At 43.6% G+C, this 21,267-nt stretch overlaps 1 protein-coding gene across 1 annotated transcript in view; it reads right to left on the bottom strand.

Moving 5' to 3' along the window:
• The window catches only part of LOC143805752 (sodium- and chloride-dependent neutral and basic amino acid transporter B(0+)-like), a 59,174-nt gene that overhangs the window by 9,126 nt on the left and 28,781 nt on the right, over positions 1-21,267 (bottom strand). Inside the window, exon 10 of the mRNA XM_077285371.1 lies at positions 16,275-16,393. Within this exon, the coding sequence (XP_077141486.1) occupies positions 16,275-16,393 (119 nt within the window). The remainder of the gene's footprint in view (positions 1-16,274; positions 16,394-21,267) is intronic.

Here is a 21,267-nt window from a genome sequence, read left to right as displayed (position 1 = left end):
GGTCAACATGGGAAAGACAAAGGAGCATTCCAAGGCCATCAGAGACAAGATCGTGGAGGGTCACAAGGCTGGCAAGGGGTACAAAACCCTTTCCAAGGAGTTGGGCCTACCTGTCTCCACTGTTGGGAGCATCATCCGGAAGTGGAAGGCTTATGGAACTACTGTTAGCCTTCCACGGCCTGGACAGCCTTTGAAAATTTCCTCCCGTGCCGAGGCCAGGCTTGTCCGAAGAGTCAAGGCTAATCCAAGGACAACAAGGAAGGAGCTCCGGGAAGATCTCATGGCAGTGGGGACATTGGTTTCAGTCAATACCATAAGTAACGTACTCCACCGCAATGGTCTCCGTTCCAGACGAGCCCGTAAGGTACCTTTACTTTCAAAGCGTCATGTCAAGGCTCATCTACAGTTTGCTCATGATCACTTGGAGGACTCTGAGACTGACTGGTTCAAGGTTCTCTGGTCTGATGAGACCAAGATCGAGATCTTTGGTGCCAACCACACACGTGACGTTTGGAGACTGGATGGCACTGCATACGACCCCAAGAATACCATCCCTACAGTCAAGCATGGTGGTGGCAGCATCATGCTGTGGGGCTGTTTCTCAGCCAAGGGGCCTGGCCATCTGGTCCGCATCCATGGGAAGATGGATAGCACGGCCTACCTGGAGATTTTGGCCAAGAACCTCCGCTCCTCCATCAAGGATCTTAAGATGGGTCGTCATTTCATCTTCCAACAAGACAACGACCCAAAGCACACAGCCAAGAAAACCAAGGCCTGGTTCAAGAGGCAAAAAATCAAGGTGTTGCAGTGGCCTAGTCAGTCTCCTGACCTTAACCCAATTGAAAACTTGTGGAAGGAGCTCAAGATTAAAGTCCACATGAGACACCCAAAGAACCTAGATAACTTGGAGAAGATCTTCATGGAGGAGTGGGCCAAGATAACTCCAGAGACCTGTGCCGGCCTGATCAGGTCTTATAAAAGACGATTATTAGCTGTAATTGCAAACAAAGGTTATTCCACAAAATATTAAACCTAGGGGTTGAATAATAATTGACCCACACTTTTATGTTTAAAATTTATAAAAATTTAACTGAGCAATAGTGTTGAGCATTCCGATACCGCAAGTATCGGGTATCGGCCGATACTTGCGGGTATCGGAATTCCGATACCGAGATCCGATACTTTTGTGGTATCGGGTATCGGTATCGAAACAACATTAATGTGTAAAATAAAGAATTAAAATAAAAAATATTGCTATACTCACCTCTCCGACGCAGCCTGGACCTCACCGAGGGAACCGGCAGCGTTCTTTGCTTAAAATGCGCGCGTTTACTTCCTTCCGTGACGTCACGGCTTGTGATTGGTCGCGTGCCGCCCATGTGGCCGCGACGCGACCAATCACAGCAAGCCGTGACGTAATTTTCAGGTCCTCAATGCCTAATTCTAGGCATTCAGGATTTTAAAATTACGTTCCGGCTTGTGATTGGTCGCGTCGCCCATGTGACCGCGACGCGACCAATCACAAGCCGTGACGTCACGGGAGGCAGGAAACGCGCGCATTTTAAAATTACGTCACGGCTTGTGATTGGTTGCGTGCCGCCCATGTGACCGCGACGCGACCAATCACAGCAAGCCGTGATGTAATTTCAGGTCCTGAATGCCTAGAATTAGGCATTGAGGACCTGAAAATTACGTCACGGCTTGCTGTGATTGGTCGCGTCGCGGCCACATGGGCGGCACACGACCAATCACAAGCCGTGACGTCACGGAAGGAAGTAAACGCGCGCATTTTAAGCAAAGAACGCTGCCGGTTCCCTCTGTGAGGTCCAGGCTGCGTCGGAGAGGTGAGTATAGCAATATTTTTTATTTTTATTCTTTATTTTGCACATTAATATGGATCCCAGGGCCTGAAGGAGAGTTTCCTCTCCTTCAGACCCTGGGAACCATCAGGGATACCGTCCAATACTTGAGTCCCATTGACTTGTACTGGTATCGGGTATCGGTATCGGATTAGATCCGATACTTTGCCGGTATCGGCCGATACTTTCCGATACCGATACTTTCAAGTATCGGACGTATCGCTCAACACTACTGAGCAACAAAACTTTTTGGTTTGTAAGATTTATGCATCTGTTAATAAATCCTGCTCTTGTTTGAAGTTTGAAGGCTCTAACTTATTTGCATCTTATTAAACCTGCTAAATCTGCAGGGGGTTGAATACTACTTGTAGGCATTGTATATATATATATGTCATTGAGACACATATATATATTCTGTATTTATATTTAATTCAACGCGAGATATGTGAAAAGCCGGTAATCCAATTGCCGGCTTCTCATTTCTCCTTCCCAAACCCGACAGGATATGAGACATGGTTTACATACAGTAAACCATCTCATATCCCTTTTTTTTTTTTGCATATTCCACACTACTAATGTTAGTAGTGTGTATGTGCAAAATTTGGGCGCTGTAGCTGCTAAAATAAAGGGTTAAATTGCGGAAAAAATTGGCGTGGGCTCCCGCGCAATTTTCTCCACCAGAGTGGTAAAGCCAGTGACTGAGGGCAGATATTAATAGCCTAGTGAGGGTCCATGGTTATTGGCCCCCCCTGGCTACAAACATCTGCCCCCAGCCACCCCAGAAAAGGCACATCTGGAAGATGCGCATATTCTGGCACTTGGCCACTCTCTTCCCATTCCCGTGTAGCTGTGGGATATGGGGTAATGAAGGGTTAATGCCACCTTGTTATTGTAAGGTGACATTAAGCCAGGTTAATAATGGAGAGGCGTCAATTATGTCACCTATCCATTATTAATCCAATTGTATGAAAGGGTTAAAAAACACACACATTATTAAAAATTATTTTAATGAAATAAACACACAGGTTGTTTTAATATTTTATTGCTCTCTCAATCCACCTGAAGACCCTCGCTCTGCAAAATAATAAACCAACAATATACATACCTTCTGATGAACTGTCACGTCCCACTAAGTAAATCCATCTGAAGGGGTTAAATCAATTTACAGGCAGGAGCTGTGCTAATGCACTCGCTCGTGCCTGTAAACCCCGGGTGCTGAAAGGAAAGCTGGGTGATCTGTACTTACATTGAGTCGCGGTGAGGCGCCCTCTGCTGGATGTCTGGGGGCAGATGTTTTGAGCCAGGGGGGGCCAATAACCATGGTCCCTCTCTAGGCTATTAATATCTGCCCTCAGTCACTGGCTTTACCACTCTGGCGGAGAAAATTGCGCGGGAGCCCACGCCAATTTTTTCCGCCATTTAACCCTTTATTTTAGCAGCTACAGCACCCAAATTTTGCACATACACACTACTAACATTAGTAGTGTGGAATATGCAAAACAAAGGGGATATGAGATGGTTTACTGTATGTAAACCATGTCTCATATCCTGTCGGGTTTGGGAAGGAGAAATGAAAAGCCGGCAATTGAATTACCGACTTTTCACTAACACCGCTGCGTATTTCTCGCAAGTCACACTGCTGGTCCATGTGTAATCCGTATTTTTCTCGCCCCCATAGACTTTCATTGGCGTTTTTATTCGCAATACGGTGACAAACGCAGCATGCTGCGATTTTCTACGGCCGTACAAGACCGTATATTACGGATCAGTAAAATACGGCTGATAGGAGCTGGGACATAGGGAATCATTGGGCCGTGTGTTATGCGTATTTTACGGACGTAGTTTATGCGCTCATATATTCGTAAAACTCGCCAGTGTGATGCCGGCCTTAAGGTGCTACATAGGAATTTTTAAAATGTGAAAGGAAAAGATGAACATTTAACCTTTCACAAAGTTTTTATTTTAGACCCATTTTTTTAATTTTCACAAGGGTAACAGGAAAAAATGGACACCAAAATTTTCTGTGCGATTTCTCATGATCTTGCTGATACCCATATGTGGGGGAAAACTACTGTTTGGGTCCATGGCAGGGCTCAGAAGGGAAAGAGTGCCATTTGACTTTTTGAATACAAAGTTGGCTGGAATAAATAACGGATGCTATATTGTGTTTGGAGGACCTCTGATGTGCCAGTGGAACCCCCCCACAAGTGACCCAATTATGAAAACTATACCCCTCTGGGAACTTATCTAGATGTGTGGTAATCACCTTGAACCCCCAGGTGCTTCACAGATGTTTATAACATTGAGCAGTGAAAATAATAAAAAATAATTTTTTCCCACAAACATGTTTTTTTTGCCTCAAATTTTGCATTTTCAAAAGGGTCTACTGTTTGGGCACACGGTGAATTTGAAAAATAAAAATAGATGCTCCATATCGTTCATTATGGCCCCATAGCTGTGCCATATAGTGCTCTGCACCGTTCATTATTGCCCCATAGCTGTACCATAGAAAGCTGTGCCATATAGTGCTCTGCACCGTTCATTATTGCCCCATAGCTGTACCATAGAAAGCTGTGCCATATAGTGCTCTGCACCGTTCATTATTACCCCATAGCTGTACCATAGAAAGCTGTGCCATATAGTGCTCTGCACCGTTCATTATTGCCCCATAGCTGTACCATAGAAAGCTGTGCCATATAGTGCTCTGCACCGTTCATTATTGCCCCTGTTGTGAATTTGGTTTTTGGGCTCCCCCGGTGGTCACTGGTGGTACTGGACTTGTGTGCTTCACTTTCTCTGTTCACCTGTTTCCATCTGGATATGGGTGTATCCTATTTAGCCTTGCTGCTCAGTTATTCTAGTGCCGGCCATCAATGTAACCAGAGCCTTTCTGTTGCATGTTCCTGCTTCTAGACTACTATCAGCTAAGTTGGACTCTTAGTCCTAAGTTTGTTTTGCATTTTTGTTCCAGTTCACAGTTATGTTATTTTTCTGTAGCTGGAAGCTCTTGTGGGCCGAAATTGCCACTCCGGTGTCATGAGTTGACACATGAGTCTTAAAGTAATTTCGGGATGGTATTTTAATAGGGTTTTCAGCTGACCGTGAAGTTCCCTATTGTATCTTCTTGCTATCTAGTAAGCGGACCTCGCTTTGCTGAACCTACCTTCATACTGCGTATGTCTTTTCCTCTGAACTCACCGTCAATATATGTGGGGGGCTTCTGTCTCCTTTTTGGGGGAATTTCCCTAGAGGTAAGCCAGGTCTGTCTTTTCCTCTATTAGGGTTAGTTAGTTCTCCGGCTGGCGCTAGGCGTCTAGGGATAAAACGTAGGTACGCCACCCGGCCACTGTTAGTTGTGTGGTAGGTTTAGCTCACGGTCAGCTCGAGATTCCATCACCCAAGAGCTAGTCTGTTGTCTAAGTTCTCTGACGTTCCCTTGCCATTGGGAACCATGACAGTATGGCCGGCCAAGGGTTAAAACCGTTGGCAGAAGAAAGGAGAGAAAAAGAAGTCTGCAGATTTTTTTTTTTTTTTTTTTTTCCTTCTGAGTTTGCTTTTTAGTTGACTCAGTTGCATTTCTGCTCTAATTGCAGCCTTTGTCTCTCTCTCTCCTTCTAATCCTTGAATGGCTCTGATCGCACCTGATTAAAATGGATTCTCAGAGTTTGGCTACAGGTTTGAATAATCTTGCTACGAAGGTTCAAAATTTACAGGATTTTGTTATTCATGCTCCTATATCTGAACCTAGAATTCCTATACCAGAATTTTTCTCCGGGGATAGATCTCGTTTCCTGAATTTCAAAAATAATTGTAAATTATTTCTTTCCCTGAGATCTCGCTCCGCTGGAGATCCCGCACAGCAGGTTAAGATAGTAATTTCCTTGCTGCGGGGTGACCCTCAAAACTGGGCATTTGCATTGGCACCCGGGGATCCTGCGTTGCTCAATGTGGATGCGTTTTTTCTGGCTTTGGGGTTGCTTTATGAGGAACCTAACTTAGAGATTCAGGCTGAAAAAGCCTTGATGGCCCTATCTCAAGGGCAAGATGAAGCTGAAATATACTGCCAAAAATTTCGTAAATGGTCTGTGCTTACTCAGTGGAATGAGTGCGCCCTGGCGGCGAATTTCAGAGAGGGTCTCTCTGATGCCATTAAAGATGTTATGGTGGGGTTCCCTGCACCTACAGGTCTGAATGAGTCCATGACAATGGCTATTCAGATTGATCGGCGTTTGCGGGAGCGCAAACCTGTGCACCATTTGGCGGTGTCTTCTGAGAAGGCTCCAGAAAATATGCAATGTGATAGAATTCTGTCCAGAAGCGAACGGCAGAATTTTAGGCGAAAAAATGGGTTGTGCTTCTATTGTGGTGATTCAACTCATGTTATATCAGCATGCTCTAAACGTACAAAGAAGGTTGATAAGTCTATTTCAATTGGCACTTTACAGTCTAAGTTTATTCTGTCTGTGACCTTGATTTGTTCATTATCGTCAATTACCGCGGATGCCTATGTCGACTCTGGCGCCGCTTTGAGTCTAATGGATTGGTCCTTTGCCAGGCGCTGTGGGTTTGATCTAGAGCCTCTGGAAGTTCCTATACCTCTGAAGGGTATTGACTCTACACCATTGGCTAGTAATAAACCACAATACTGGACACAAGTGACTATGCGTATGAATCCAGACCATCAGGAGATGATTCGCTTCCTTGTGTTGTACAATCTACATGACGTTTTGGTGCTCGGATTACCATGGTTACAATCTCATAACCCAGTCCTTGACTGGAAAGCTATGTCTGTGTTAAGCTGGGGATGTCAGGGGGCTCATGGGGACGTACCTTTGGTTTCCATTTCGTCATCTATTCCCTCTGAGATTCCGGAATTTTTGTCTGATTATCGTGATGTTTTTGAGGAGCCTAAGCTTGGTTCACTACCTCCTCACAGAGATTGCGATTGTACCATAGATCTGATTCCGGGCAGTAAATATCCAAAGGGTCGTTTATTTAATCTATCTGTACCTGAACATGCTGCTATGCGAGAATATATTAAGGAGTCCCTGGAAAAGGGACATATTCATCCTTCTTCATCTCCCTTGGGAGCCGGTTTTTTCTTTGTATCTAAAAAAGATGGCTCTTTGAGGCCGTGTATTGATTATCGACTCTTGAATAAAATTACAGTCAAATATCAGTATCCTCTGCCACTGCTGACTGATTTGTTTGCTCGAATAAAGGGGGCTAAGTGGTTCTCTAAGATTGATCTCCGTGGGGCGTATAATTTGGTGCGAATTAAGCAGGGGGATGAGTGGAAAACCGCATTTAATACGCCCGAGGGCCATTTTGAGTATTTAGTAATGCCTTTTGGTCTTTCAAATGCCCCTTCAGTCTTTCAGTCCTTTATGCATGACATTTTCCGTGAATATTTGGATAAATTTATGATCGTGTATCTGGATGATATTTTGATTTTTTCGGATGACTGGGATTCTCATGTCCAACAGGTCAGGAGGGTTTTTCAGGTTTTGCGGGCTAATTCCTTGTGTGTGAAGGGTTCTAAGTGTATTTTTGGGGTTCAAAAGATTTCTTTTTTGGGGTACATTTTTTCCCCCTCTTCCATTGAGATGGATCCTGTTAAGGTTCGGGCTATTTGTGATTGGACGCAACCTTCTTCTCTTAAGAGCCTTCAGAAATTTTTGGGCTTTGCTAATTTTTATCGTCGATTTATAACTGGTTTTTCTGATGTTGCTAAACCTTTGACTGATTTGACCAAAAAGGGTGCTGATGTTGCTGATTGGTCCCCTGCTGCTGTGGAGGCCTTTCGGGAGCTTAAGCGCCGCTTTTCTTCCGCCCCTGTGTTGCGTCAGCCTGATGTTACTCTTCCTTTTCAGCTTGAGGTCGATGCTTCCGAGATCGGAGCTGGGGCGGTCTTGTCGCAGAAAAGTTCCGACTGCTCCGTGATGAGACCTTGTGCGTTCTTTTCACGAAAATTTTCGCCCGCCGAGCGAAATTATGATATTGGTAATCGGGAGCTTTTGACTATGAAGTGGGCTTTTGAGGAGTGGCGTCATTGGCTTGAGGGGGCTAGACATCAGGTGGTGGTATTGACCGATCACAAGAATTTGATTTATCTTGAGTCTGCCAGGCGCCTGAATCCTAGACAGGCGCGCTGGTCGTTGTTTTTCTCTCGGTTTAATTTTGTGGTCTCATACTTACCAGGTTCTAAAAATGTGAAGGCGGATGCCCTTTCTAGGAGTTTTGAGCCTGATTCCCCTGGTGATTCTGAACCTACAGGTATCCTTAAGGATGGGGTGATATTATCTGCTGTTTCCCCAGACCTGCGACGGGCTTTGCAGGAGTTTCAGGCGGATAGACCTGATCGTTGCCCGCCTGGTAGACTGTTTGTTCCTGATGATTGGACCAGTAGAGTCATCTCGGAGGTTCATTCTTCTGTGTTGGCAGGTCATCCCGGGATCTTTGGTACCAGGGATTTGGTGGCTAGGTCCTTCTGGTGGCCTTCCCTGTCTCGAGATGTACGAGTTTTTGTGCAGTCTTGTGATGTTTGTGCTCGGGCCAAACCTTGTTGTTCTCGGGCCAGCGGATTGTTGTTATCTTTGCCTATTCCGAAGAGGCCTTGGACTCACATCTCTATGGATTTTATTTCTGATCTCCCTGTTTCTCAGAAAATGTCTGTCATCTGGGTGGTGTGTGACCGTTTTTCAAAGATGGTCCATTTGGTGCCCTTGCCTAAGTTGCCTTCCTCATCCGAGTTGGTTCCTCTGTTTTTTCAAAATGTGGTTCGCTTGCATGGTATTCCGGAGAATATCGTTTCTGACAGGGGGACCCAGTTCGTGTCTAGATTTTGGCGGGCGTTCTGTGCTAGGATGGGCATTGATTTGTCTTTTTCGTCTGCGTTCCATCCTCAGACTAATGGCCAGACTGAGCGAACTAATCAGACCTTGGAGACTTATTTGAGGTGTTTTGTGTCTGCGGATCAGGATGACTGGGTTGCCTTTTTGCCGTTGGCGGAGTTTGCCCTCAATAATCGGGCTAGTTCTGCCACTTTGGTTTCTCCTTTCTTTTGCAATTCGGGGTTTCATCCTCGTTTTTCTTCTGGTCAGGTGGAGTCTTCGGATTGTCCTGGAGTGGATACTGTGGTGGATAGGTTGCATCGGATTTGGGGACGGGTGGTGGACAATTTGGAGTTGTCCCAGGAGAAGACTCGGCATTTTGCTAACCGCCGTCGTCGTGTTGGTCCTCGTCTTCGTGTTGGGGACTTGGTGTGGTTGTCTTCTCGTTTTGTCCCTATGAGGGTTTCTTCTCCTAAGTTTAAGCCTCGGTTCATCGGCCCGTATAAGATTTTGGAGATTCTTAACCCCGTGTCCTTTCGATTGGACCTCCCAGCATCTTTTTCTATCCATAATGTCTTCCATCGGTCATTATTGCGCAGGTATGAGGTACCGGTTGTGCCTTCCGTTGAGCCTCCCGCTCCGGTGTTGGTTGAGGGTGAATTGGAGTACGTTGTGGAGAAGATCTTGGACTCCCTTGTTTCCAGACGGAAACTTCAGTATCTGGTCAAGTGGAAGGGCTACGGTCAAGAGGATAATTCTTGGGTGACAGCCTCTGATGTTCATGCCTCTGATTTGGTCCGTGCCTTTCATAGGGCTCATCCTGATCGCCCTGGTGGTTCTTGTGAGGGTTCGGTGCCCCCTCCTTGAGGGGGGGGTACTGTTGTGAATTTGGTTTTTGGGCTCCCCCGGTGGTCACTGGTGGTACTGGACTTGTGTGCTTCACTTTCTCTGTTCACCTGTTTCCATCTGGATATGGGTGTATCCTATTTAGCCTTACTGCTCAGTTATTCTAGTGCCGGCCATCAATGTAACCAGAGCCTTTCTGTTGCATGTTCCTGCTTCTAGACTACTATCAGCTAAGTTGGACTCTTAGTCCTAAGTTTGTTTTGCATTTTTGTTCCAGTTCACAGTTATGTTACTTTTCTGTAGCTGGAAGCTCTTGTGGGCCGAAATTGCCACTCCGGTGTCATGAGTTGACACATGAGTCTTAAAGTAATTTCGGGATGGTATTTTAATAGGGTTTTCAGCTGACCGTGAAGTTCCCTATTGTATCTTCTTGCTATCTAGTAAGCGGACCTCGCTTTGCTGAACCTACCTTCATACTGCGTATGTCTTTTCCTCTGAACTCACCGTCAATATATGTGGGGGGCTTCTGTCTCCTTTTTGGGGGAATTTCCCTAGAGGTAAGCCAGGTCTGTCTTTTCCTCTATTAGGGTTAGTTAGTCCTCCGGCTGGCGCTAGGCGTCTAGGGATAAAACGTAGGTACGCCACCCGGCCACTGTTAGTTGTGTGGTAGGTTTAGCTCACGGTCAGCTCGAGATTCCATCACCCAAGAGCTAGTCTGTTGTTTAAGTTCTCTGACGTTCCCTTGCCATTGGGAACCATGACATGCCCCATAGCTGTACCATAGAAAGCTGTGCCATATAATGCTCTGCACCGTTCATTATTGCCCCATAGCTGTACCAAAGAAAGCTGTGCCATATAGTGCTCTGCACCATTCATTATTGCCCCATAGCTGTACCATAGAAAGCTGTGCCATATAGTGCTCTGCACTGTTCATTATTGCCCCATAGCTGTACCATAGAAAGCTGTGCCATATAGTGCTCTGCACCGTTCATTATTGCCCCATAGCTGTACCATAGAAAGCTGTGCCATATAGTGCTCTGCACCGTTCATTATTGCCCCATAGCTGTGCCATATAGTGCTCTGCACCGTTCATTATTGCCCCATAGCTGTACCATAGAAAGCTGTGCCATATAGTGCTCTGCACCTTTCATTATTGCCCCATAGCTGTGCCATATAGTGCTCTGCACCATTCATTATTGCCCCATAGATGTACCATAGAAAGCTGTGCCATTGCTGCTGCTGCTGCTGCAATAAAAAAAACGACATACTCACCTCTCTTGCTTGCAGCTCCTCAGCGTCCCGTCCCGGCGTCTCTCTGCACTTACTGATCAGGCAGAGGGCGGCGCGCACACTATATGCGTCATCGCGCCCTCTGACCTGCACAGTCAGTGCGGAGAGACGCCGGGAAGACGGAGCGGCGACCGGCGTGTGGAACGCGGACAGGTGAATATGTAATACGTAATACTTACCTGCTCCCGGCGTCCCTGGCTCCTTATCCCGGACAGCTGGTCTTCGGTGCCGCAGCCTCTTCCTCTATCAGCGGTCACCGTTACCGTCATTAGAGGAATGAATATGCGGCTCCACCCCTATGGGAGTGGAGTCCATATTCATTTCTCTAATGAGCGGTCCCACGTGACCGCTGAACAGGGGAAGAGCTGCGGCACCCGGAGACCGTGGGACTGCAGGGACAGCGCCAGGAGCCCCGGAAGCAGGTAAGTATGCCTCAGCGCCCTCTCCCCCTCACCCGCCGACCCTGCCGCCGACCGTGACTCGAGTATAAGCCGAGAGGGGCACTTTCAGCCCAAAAATTTGGGCTGAAAATCTCGGCTTATACTCGAGTATATACGGTACATTTTTCCTACAAAAATGTTATTTTAGCCCCATTATTTTCAGAAGGTTAACAGGAAAAAATGGAACCCAAAATTTGTTGTGCAATTTCTTCTGAGGACACAGATATCCCATATGTGGTCGAAAACTACTTTTGAGGCACAGTGCAAAGCTCAGAAGGGAAGAAGCGCCATATTGGAATTCAGATTTTGCTGGACTGGTTTGGGAGTGCCATGTCACATTGACAGAGCCCATAAGGTGCCAGAACAGCAGAAACCCCCATAAGTGACCCCATTTTACAAACTCCACCTCTCAGTGAATGAATTCATCCAGGGGTGCAGTGATCATATTGACGCCACTGATGGGTCACATAATTTTATACCATTGGGTGGTAAAGAAAAAAATAATTACATTTTTACTACCAAAGTTTTGGTTTATCCCCAGATTTTACATTTTCACACTGGCAAATGGGAAAGAATGGCACAAAAATGTGTCCACAATTTCTGCTGAATGTAGAAATACCCCATATGTGGCTGTACAGTACTGCTTAAACACACGGCGAGACTTGGGAGGCATGGAGCGCTATTTGCCTCCTGTAGCACATATTTTCCTAGAATTTGCAGACTCCATGTACAGAGCCCCTAAGTGCTAGAAAAGCAGAATTCCCCCTTAAGTGACCCCATTTTGGAAATTATACCCCTTTGGGAATTTATCTACAGGTGCAGAGCTGATTTTGACTCCATGGGTATTTTCCAGAAACAAGCAGCAGTGGATGTTGCCGAGTGAAAATTGCAAACTGCCATTGTAGTGACCAGTACATTGTAGTGACTAGTACGTTGTCGTGACCAGTACATTATGCCCAGCTCATGCTTTTGGAGACATGCACCCATAAATTAGGCAGACTCTCATAGCTGCAGAAATGCCAAATGTGGACACTAAATGTGGTTTAGGTACATTGTGGGACTCAGAAAGGAGGGAAGCATTTGGATGTAGTAACACAGAGTTTGCTGAATTTCTTTTGGGGGGGCCAGGAGCCATTTTGCTTTTCCAGAGCCTTTGTGCTACCAGTAACGTGGAAGCCCCCTTTATTTCCATTGACAGAAAATGGACCTGAGTGGGGACTTTTTTGTGGGTTGAGTTGATGCTTTTATTGGGAACATTTTGCATAACACTTGGGATCACATTTATCCTGTGCTCTACGGTGAGCACTTACTTTGTGGTTTCCATCTAAATCTCAGAGTTATATGATTCAGATGAAACCTCAAAGGATCCATTCACTATAATGAGGCAGCAGAGTTACTCTGAACTCCATCTGGCCTCTATTCAATTATGTCTTTTTTTTTCAGAAGTACACTGTGGCAAACTGTGGTGGACCTCGTTTTTATACATGGCTAAAAAGATGTATACTGCTGGATCATAGACCAGACAACATCCACAGTGCATCCATCTGCCTCATTATTATGAATATAGCGGCTGGGGTTCCATCTGAATCACGCATTTCAGAGATTTACATGGAAACCCCAGTAAAAGCGCTGTGAAGAACGCAAGATAAATTTGAGCCGAGCCTTACTGCAATCTTTGAGAGGCAGAATGAACAAATCAACAGCCAATGCAGAATTTATTTAATTACTACGCCATTCATCGTGCGATACAAGTCATTGGACAACTTTATTCTTTGGATCTGTGCGATTACAGCGATACCAGATTTGTATCGGGGTTTTGTGTTTGGCAGCTGTCACACACTAAAAGAAGCTTTTCAATGGATAAACTGCATCGCAATATTTTGATAGCTATAATTTTTCCAAATTTTGGCTGACAGAGTCATGTAATCGCTTGTTTTTGTGGGTAGAGTTGAAGTTTATATTGGTACCATTTTTGACATATGACATTTCTTTATCGCTTTCTATTCTGATTTTTGGTAGGCAGAATGAACAAAATCCAGCAATTCAGGAATTTTTTTTGCTTTTTTTTATGTCGTTCTGTGTGTGGAAAAATTGATAAGGCAGCTTTATTCTTTCGGTCAGTACGATTACAATGATACCACATTGATATTGTTTTTTTATGTTTTGCCACAGAATGAAAACTATTTTGTAGGGGGGCATGGTTTGCTTAATGAAGGGAGCAGCAGCACTTTTACTGAGCACCAGACTTAATTATTCCTTTTCCAAATGTCCCATATTACCTTGTGGCAGTTCAACTTACTCAGCGGTACACTGAAGATCCTCTCTCCAGCCCTACTGACCCAAGACTGCCTCTGGAGTCCAGCTATTTAATCCCCAGACCACTCCCTGGGGTGGAAATAAGGTGAACAACCTTCCACCCATTCTATGGTCGTCCACCCAGCCCTTTAATTAAATTTGCTGTTAACTGCTTGCAACACTTGGAGTGCTGAGGGAAAGACTTCTGGGATTTTAGATCACTGAAGCCATTAAGCGCAATGAAATATATCTCTCCTCCAGCACTTTACCAGTGACTTTGTCACACCCTATTAAAGTATATCTTCCTTTCCCCCTATTTACCCTAAACCTGTTCCCACCCTTCTTTTATCTTTATATTTTATTCTTTTAAACATTGTTATTTGTTACGTTATTAAAAATTCCATAAAACTCTTTGCTAAAAAAAACACAAAAATATTTTATAGGAAAAATAATTATTTTTGCATGGCTTATTCTGCGAGCTATAACTTATTTTTTGCTGAAGGAGCTGTATGGCTGCTTGTTTTTTGAGGGACAGGATGACATTTTCAAGATGACTATTTTTATTTACATTCATCTTTTTGATCTTGTTTTATTCCCCTTTTTGTTCCATGGTATAAATGTTAAAGCATAGTTTTTTGCCTCGCTTTTATTTTTTTTAAGGCTTTCACTAAAGGGATTAACTACTGGGACAGTTTTATAGGTCGGGTTGTTCTGGAAGCGGCGATACCAAATATGTGTACTTTTTTAGTTTTTTTTTCATTAAAATATTTATGTGTTTAATATATATATATATATATATATATATATATATATATATATATATATATATATATATATATATATACTTTCCCTTTTTTTTGCAGGCTGATCACTCATAAGGCATAAGAATGCAGGAGCCTTCCTATGCTTTACAAACTGCAGCACTGTGCTGACAAACTTGCTTCAGCATGCTCTGAGCATGTTATAGCAAGTTTACTAGCTCTGGTGACCCGGATCTCGTCATGACAACATCAGGTCACCATGGTAACCATCGCCCCCTCGTGATGACGTCTGGGGGGTGCTGATCGGAGCGTAGAGGGGGCTCCCTCCCTCTACTTGGCTGCTAAATACTGCAATCGATTTTGATTGCAGTATTTAATGGGTTAAAAGGCTGCGAACAGTGTGGGCATCGCTTCTACACTGAGTGCTGGGTGTCAGCTTTCAGAATCAGCTGACATCCTGCGGCAATCGCACGCATGCAGCCCCTGTGTGCGAGAGATCGCCATGGTCAGTAAGCACCAGCCAACCATGACATATAGATACGTCCAATTTCAGGAAGGGGTTAAAAGCACATGATGGCTGATTAAATCAGTCATCATGCGCTGGGAAAAAAGCGGGGAAATACACGTCAAGGATTGTGAAGAGTTAAATAAAGCCTGAATGCAAAAATGATTTTCAGCTCAAGCTAAGGGCCCTTAGTAAAAAAAATATTATCACATCTACTACATATTGGGGTAAAAAACAAATGTATGAACTGGGATATAAACTGGTGTGCATGCAGCATGTAAGTGCACTTTACACTAGCTACTAGACAGAAAAAAACAAAGAAAGAAACATAATGATTAAGTAACCTGCAGTAAGTAAATAAATAGCACAGTGCATGAAAATAATATACGGTATTTAGTTAACATGTTTTTGATTAAAAAAAATTGCGAAAGCCATCTTGCCTCATCATGGTGACCCGCAATTGGGACAGTCCTAACTCTAATATTAAAAACCTGACCGTTTGTGAAGTGACATGCATGTACATAGATAAAAGCACTATGCCCAAATAGTGGACACACAGCCAAGGGAAACCACATCTATATAATGTCCAGCTCAAAAGAAAGGCAGGCCACACTTTTATATGCACATGATGCAAACAGACAGAAAAACAAAAAAAAGGTATGAACAGGGATCTAAAATGTTGTGCATGCAGCATGTAAGCGCACTTTCACACTAGCCACTAAACAGAAAAAAACAAAGACAGAAACATAATGATTGTATACCCTCCATTGGCTGTGTGTCCTCTAGTTAGGCTCAGCCCTTATCTACATGCATGTCACTTGACAAACGGTATGGTTTTTAATATTAGAGTTAGGACTGTCCTAATTACGGTCACCATGACGGGGCAAGATGGCTTTCGCATTTTTTGGATCAAAAAACATGTTAACTAGGTACCGTATATTATTTTCCTGCACTATGCTATTTATTTCCTGCAGGGTATTTAATCATTATGCTTCTGTCTTTGGTTTTTACATATTGGGATAGGATCTTGGAAATGGGTATACTCATTTAAATTTCTTCATTAAGCTAGGATGCTCGGAGAATTGCTTGGAGGATGAAGTTAGGTACACTAACAGGTACAGCAAATATAGTTTTAGTCAGAGTCTAGTTGACAATCCCAGGGCAACACAAGGACACTAGGACAGCTCAAGTTAAAACATGAAGGAATTTACTGGCTTTATGGAGCAGCTAATCAGAGGAAAGTGTGAGAAAGCATCTACACGTCTACTACTGGGATTGGAGTAATACCTTGGTCCTCGGGAGCACGCAGATCTAACTGCCATTGCAAGTGACTGTGTGACAACAAGAAAGGATCCGACCCATGCCCGACATACTGGAGGGTCATCCTGTGTTCCAGGTGTAACAATGATAACATATAAATTTAAAGTGATAATCGGTAAATATACCTGAGTGACACATGGGATACCAAGGAGAAAAAGAAACGCAGAGAGCGCTGCCGTGAGGGGAATCCGCATTTTCTTCATCGCTCTGGGGAATGCATCCTGTATGGCTGTAGTAATAGTTTCTTGGAAAATATAAAAGAGAAAACACAATTAAACTGCTGCTTATTATATAAAGTTTCTGTCCCCAAGAGGCTTTACAAACATTTACTCTTCTGATGTCTGTGATGTATGCAGCATGGCACGCAATGCCCTTTATGGGCAGGTTCAGACAAGCAAATCTTTGGTCTAAGTGCAAACTGACAAAACATTGGCTCACAATCGGACTAATGTTAATCTATGGCTCCCAAGTTTGATCCGATAGTTGCAAATCAATGAGTGCATGGAAAACATCTTGGATGACATCTTAGTGCTGTCCAATTTCTTCACACTGACAGAATGGAGAAGATGGAGACATTATTTTATATGTCTCTTCCTCATCTGTGAGAATTGGATCACACTACAGTTAGGTCCATATATGTTTGGACAGAGAACATTTTTCTAATTTTGGTTATAGACATTACCACAATGAGTTTTAAACAAAACAATTCAGATGCAGTTGAAGTTCAGACTTTCAGCTTTCTTTTGAGGGTATCCACATTAAACTTGGATGAAGGGTTTAGGAGTTTCAGCTCCTTAACATGTGCCACCCTGTTTTTAAAGGGGCCAAAAATAATTGGACAATTGACTCCAAGGCTATTTTATGGACAGGTGTGGGCAATCCCTTCGTTATGTCATTCTCAATTAAGCAGATAAAAGGCCTGGAGTTCATTTGAGGTGTGGTGCTTGCATTTGGAAGGTTTTGCTGTGAAGTAAATGTGGTCAATGGAGCTCTCCATGCAGGTGAAACAAGCCATCCTTAACCCCTTAAGCCCCTAGGGTGGTTTGCACGTTAATGACCGGGCCAATTTTTACAATTCTGACCACTGTCCCTTTATGAGGTTATAATTCTGGAAGGCTTCAACGGATCCCAGTGATTCTGACAAGGTTTTCTTGAGACATATTGTACTTCATGATAGTGGTAAAACGTCTTTGATATTACCTGCGTTTATTTGTGAAAAAATGGAAATTTGGGGAAAATTTAGAAAATTTCGCAATTTTCCAACTTTGAATTTTTATGCCCTTAAATCACAGAGATATGTCACACAAAATACTTAATAAGTAACATTTCCCATATGTCTACTTTACATCAGCACAATTTTGGAACCAAATTTTTTTTTGTTAGGGAGTTATAAGGGTTAAAAGTTGACCAGCAATTTCTCATTTTTACAACACCATTTTTTTTTAGGGACCACATCACATTTGAAGTCATTTTGAGTGGTCTATATGATAGAAAATAACCAAGTGTGACACCATTCGAAAAACTGCACCCCTGAAGGTGCTCAAAACCACATTCAAGAAGTTTATTAACCCTTCAGGTGTTTCACAAGAATTTTTGGAATGTTTTAAAAAAATGAACATTTAATTTTTTTTCACAAAAAATTTACTTCAGCTCCAATTTGTTTTATTTTACCAAGGGTAACAGGAGAAAATGGACCCCAAAAGTTGTTGTACAATTTATCCTGAGTACCCCGATACCCCATATGTGGGGGTAAACCACTGTTTGGGCGCATGGCAGAGCTCGGAATGGAAGGAGCGCCATTTGACTTTTCAATGCAAAATTGGCTGGAATTGAGATGGGACGCCATGTTGCGTTTGGAGAGCCACTAATGTGCCTAAACATTGAAACCCCCCACAAGTGACACCATTTTGGAAAGTAAACCCCCTAAGGAACTTATCTAGATGTGGGGTGAGCACTTTGACCCACCAAGTGCTTCAAAGAAATTTATAATGTAGAGCAGTAAAAATAAAAAATAATATTTTTATCACAAAAATGAATTTTTTGCCCCCAATTTTTTATTTTCCCAAGGTTACCAGAAGAAATTGTACCCCAAACATTGTTTTGCAATTTGATCTGAGTACGCTGATACCCCATATGTGGGGATAAACCACTCTTTGGGTGCATGGCAGAGCTTGGAAGGGAAGGAGCGCCATTTGACTTTTCAATGCAAAATTGGCTGGAATTGAGATGGGACGCCATGCTGCGTTGGGGAGCCCCTGATCTGCCTAAACATTGAAATCCCCACAAGTGACACCATTTTGGAAATTAGACCTCCTAAGGATCTTATATAGATGTGTTGTGAGAGCTTTGAACCCCCAAGTGTTTCACTACATTTTATAAAGCAGAGCTGTGAAATTAAAAATTCTTTTTTTTCCACAAAAATTATTTTTCAGCCCCCAGTTTTGTATTTTCCCAAGGATAACAGGAGATATTGGACCCCAGAAGTTGTTGTGAAATTTGTCCTGAGTACGCTGATACCCCATGTGTGGGGGGTAACCACCGTTTGGGTGCATGGCAGAGCTCAGAAAGAAAGGAGCGCCATTTGGAATGCAGACTTAGATGGATTGGTCTGCAGGCGTCACGTTGCATTTGCAGAGCCTCTGATGTACCTAAACAGGAGAAACCCCCAACAAATGACCCCATATTGGAAACTAGACCCCCAAGCAACTTATCTAGATGTGTTGTGAGAACTTTGAACCCCCAAGTGTTTCACTACAGTTAATAACGCAGATCCGTGAAAATAAAAAGCATTTTTTTCCACAAAAATTATCTATCACCCAGTTTCGTATTTTCCCAAGGGTAACAGGAGAAATTGGTCCCCAAAAGTTGTTGTCCAATTTGTCCTGAGTATGCTGATACCCCATATGTGGGGGGGAACCACCGTTTGGGCGCATGGCAGAGCTCGGAAGGGAAGGGGCGCCATTTGGAATGCAGACTTAGATGGATTGGTCTGTAGGCATCACATTGCATTTGCAGAGCCCCTGATGTACCTAAACAGTAGAAACCCACCACAAGTGACCCCATATTGGAAACTAGACCCCCCTAGGAACTTATCTAGATGTGTTGTGAGAACTTTGAACCCCCAAGTATTTCACTACAGTTTATAATGCAGAGCTGTGAAAATAAAAAAATCATTTTTTTCCCACAAAAATGTTTTTTTAGCCCCCCAAATTTTTATTTTCCCAAGGGTAACAAGAGAAATTGGACCCCAGAAGTAGTTGTCCAATTTGTCCTGAGTACGCTGATACCCCATATGTTGGGGTAAACCCCTGTTTGGGCGCACGGAAGAGCTCAGAAGGGAAGGAGCACTGTTTTACTTTTTCAACGCAGAATTGGCTGGAATTAAGATTGAACACCATGTCGCGTTTGGAGAGCCCTGATGTGCCTAAACAGTGGAAACCCCAATTCTAACTGAAACCCTAGCCCAAACACAGCCCTAATCCCAACCACACCCCTAACCCCGACCCCTAACCACACTCCTCACTCCAACACACCCCTAACCCTAATCCCAACCATAACGCTAACCACACCCTTAACCCTGACACACCACTAACCCTAATCCCAACCATAAATGTAATCCAAACCCCAACCCTAACCCTAGCCCCAACCCTAACCCTAGCCCTAACCCTAGCCCTAAAACTAGCCCTATCCCTAACCCTAGCCCCAACCCTAGCCCCAACCCTAACCCTAGCCCTAACCCTAGCCCTAACCCTAGCCCTAACCCTAGCCCTAACCCTAATGGGAAAAAGGAAATAAATACATTTTTTTATTTTTTTTTATTTTTCCCTAACAAAGGGGGTGATGAAGGGGGGTTTGATTTACTTTTACAGCGGATATTTATGATTGACAGCTGTCACACACTAAAAGACGCTTTTTATTGCAAAAAATATTTTTTTGCGTTACCACATTTTGAGAGCTATAATTTTTCCATATTTTGATCCACAGAGTCATGTCTTGTTTTTTGCGGGACGAGTTGATGTTTGTTTTTATTGGTAACATTTTCGGGCACATGACATTTTTTGATCGCTTTTTATTCCGATTTTTGTGAGGCAGTATGACCAAAAACCAGCTATTCATGAATTTCTTTTGGGGGGGCTTTTATACCGTTCCACGTTTGGTAAAATGGATAAAGCAGTTTTATTCTTCGGGTCAGTACAGTTACAGCGATACCTCATTTATATCATTTTTTTATGTTTTGGCGCTTTTATGCGATAAAAACAATTTTATAGAAAAAAGAATTATTTTTGCCTCGCTTTATTCTGAGGACTATAACTTATATTTTTTCGCTGATGAGGCTGTATGGCAGCTCGTTTTTTGCGGGACAAGATGACGTTTTCAGCGGTACCATGGTTATTTATATCTGTGTTTATGATCACGTGCTATTCCACTTTTTGTTCGGCGGTATGATAATAAAGCGTTGTTTATTGCCTTGGTTTTTTTGTTTTTTTTACGGTGTTCACTGAAAGGGTTAACTAGTGGGACAGTTTTATAGGCCGGGTTGTTACGGACGCGGCGATACTAAATATGTGTACTTTTATTGTTTTTTTTTATTATTTAGATAAAGAAATGTATTTATGGGAACAAAATTATTATTTTTTCTCTATTTAGGAATTATTTTTTTTTTACACATCTAAATATATATATTTTTTTACTTTATAACATTGCCCCAGGGGCGCATCATGTTATAAGGTCAGATCGCTGATCTGACACTTTGCAATGCACTATGTCAGATCAGCGATCTGACGTGCCCTGCTCCTGGCTTACCAGCGCCTGCTCTGAGCAGGCGCTTGGTAGGCCATCTCCCTGCAGGACCCGGATGCAGCCCCATAGCCATTTTAGATCCGGCGCCTGCAGGGAGGAGATGCTCGGTACAAGGTGAGCACATCGCCTTGTACCGAGGGTCTCAGGGATGCACGCAGGGAGCCCCCTCCCTGCGCGATGCTTCCCTATGCCCCCGGAACGCTGCGATTATGTTTGATCGCAGTGTGCCAGGGGTTAATGTGCAAGGAGCGGTCCGTGATCACTCCTGGCACATAGTGCCGGATGTCAGCTGCGATAGTCAGCTGACACCCGGCCGCG

The sequence above is a fragment of the Ranitomeya variabilis genome, chromosome 2 (genome assembly GCF_051348905.1).
Source record: "Ranitomeya variabilis isolate aRanVar5 chromosome 2, aRanVar5.hap1, whole genome shotgun sequence".
Lineage (NCBI taxonomy): Eukaryota > Metazoa > Chordata > Amphibia > Anura > Dendrobatidae > Ranitomeya > Ranitomeya variabilis.
This window is presented reverse-complemented; position numbering and strand designations above follow the sequence as displayed.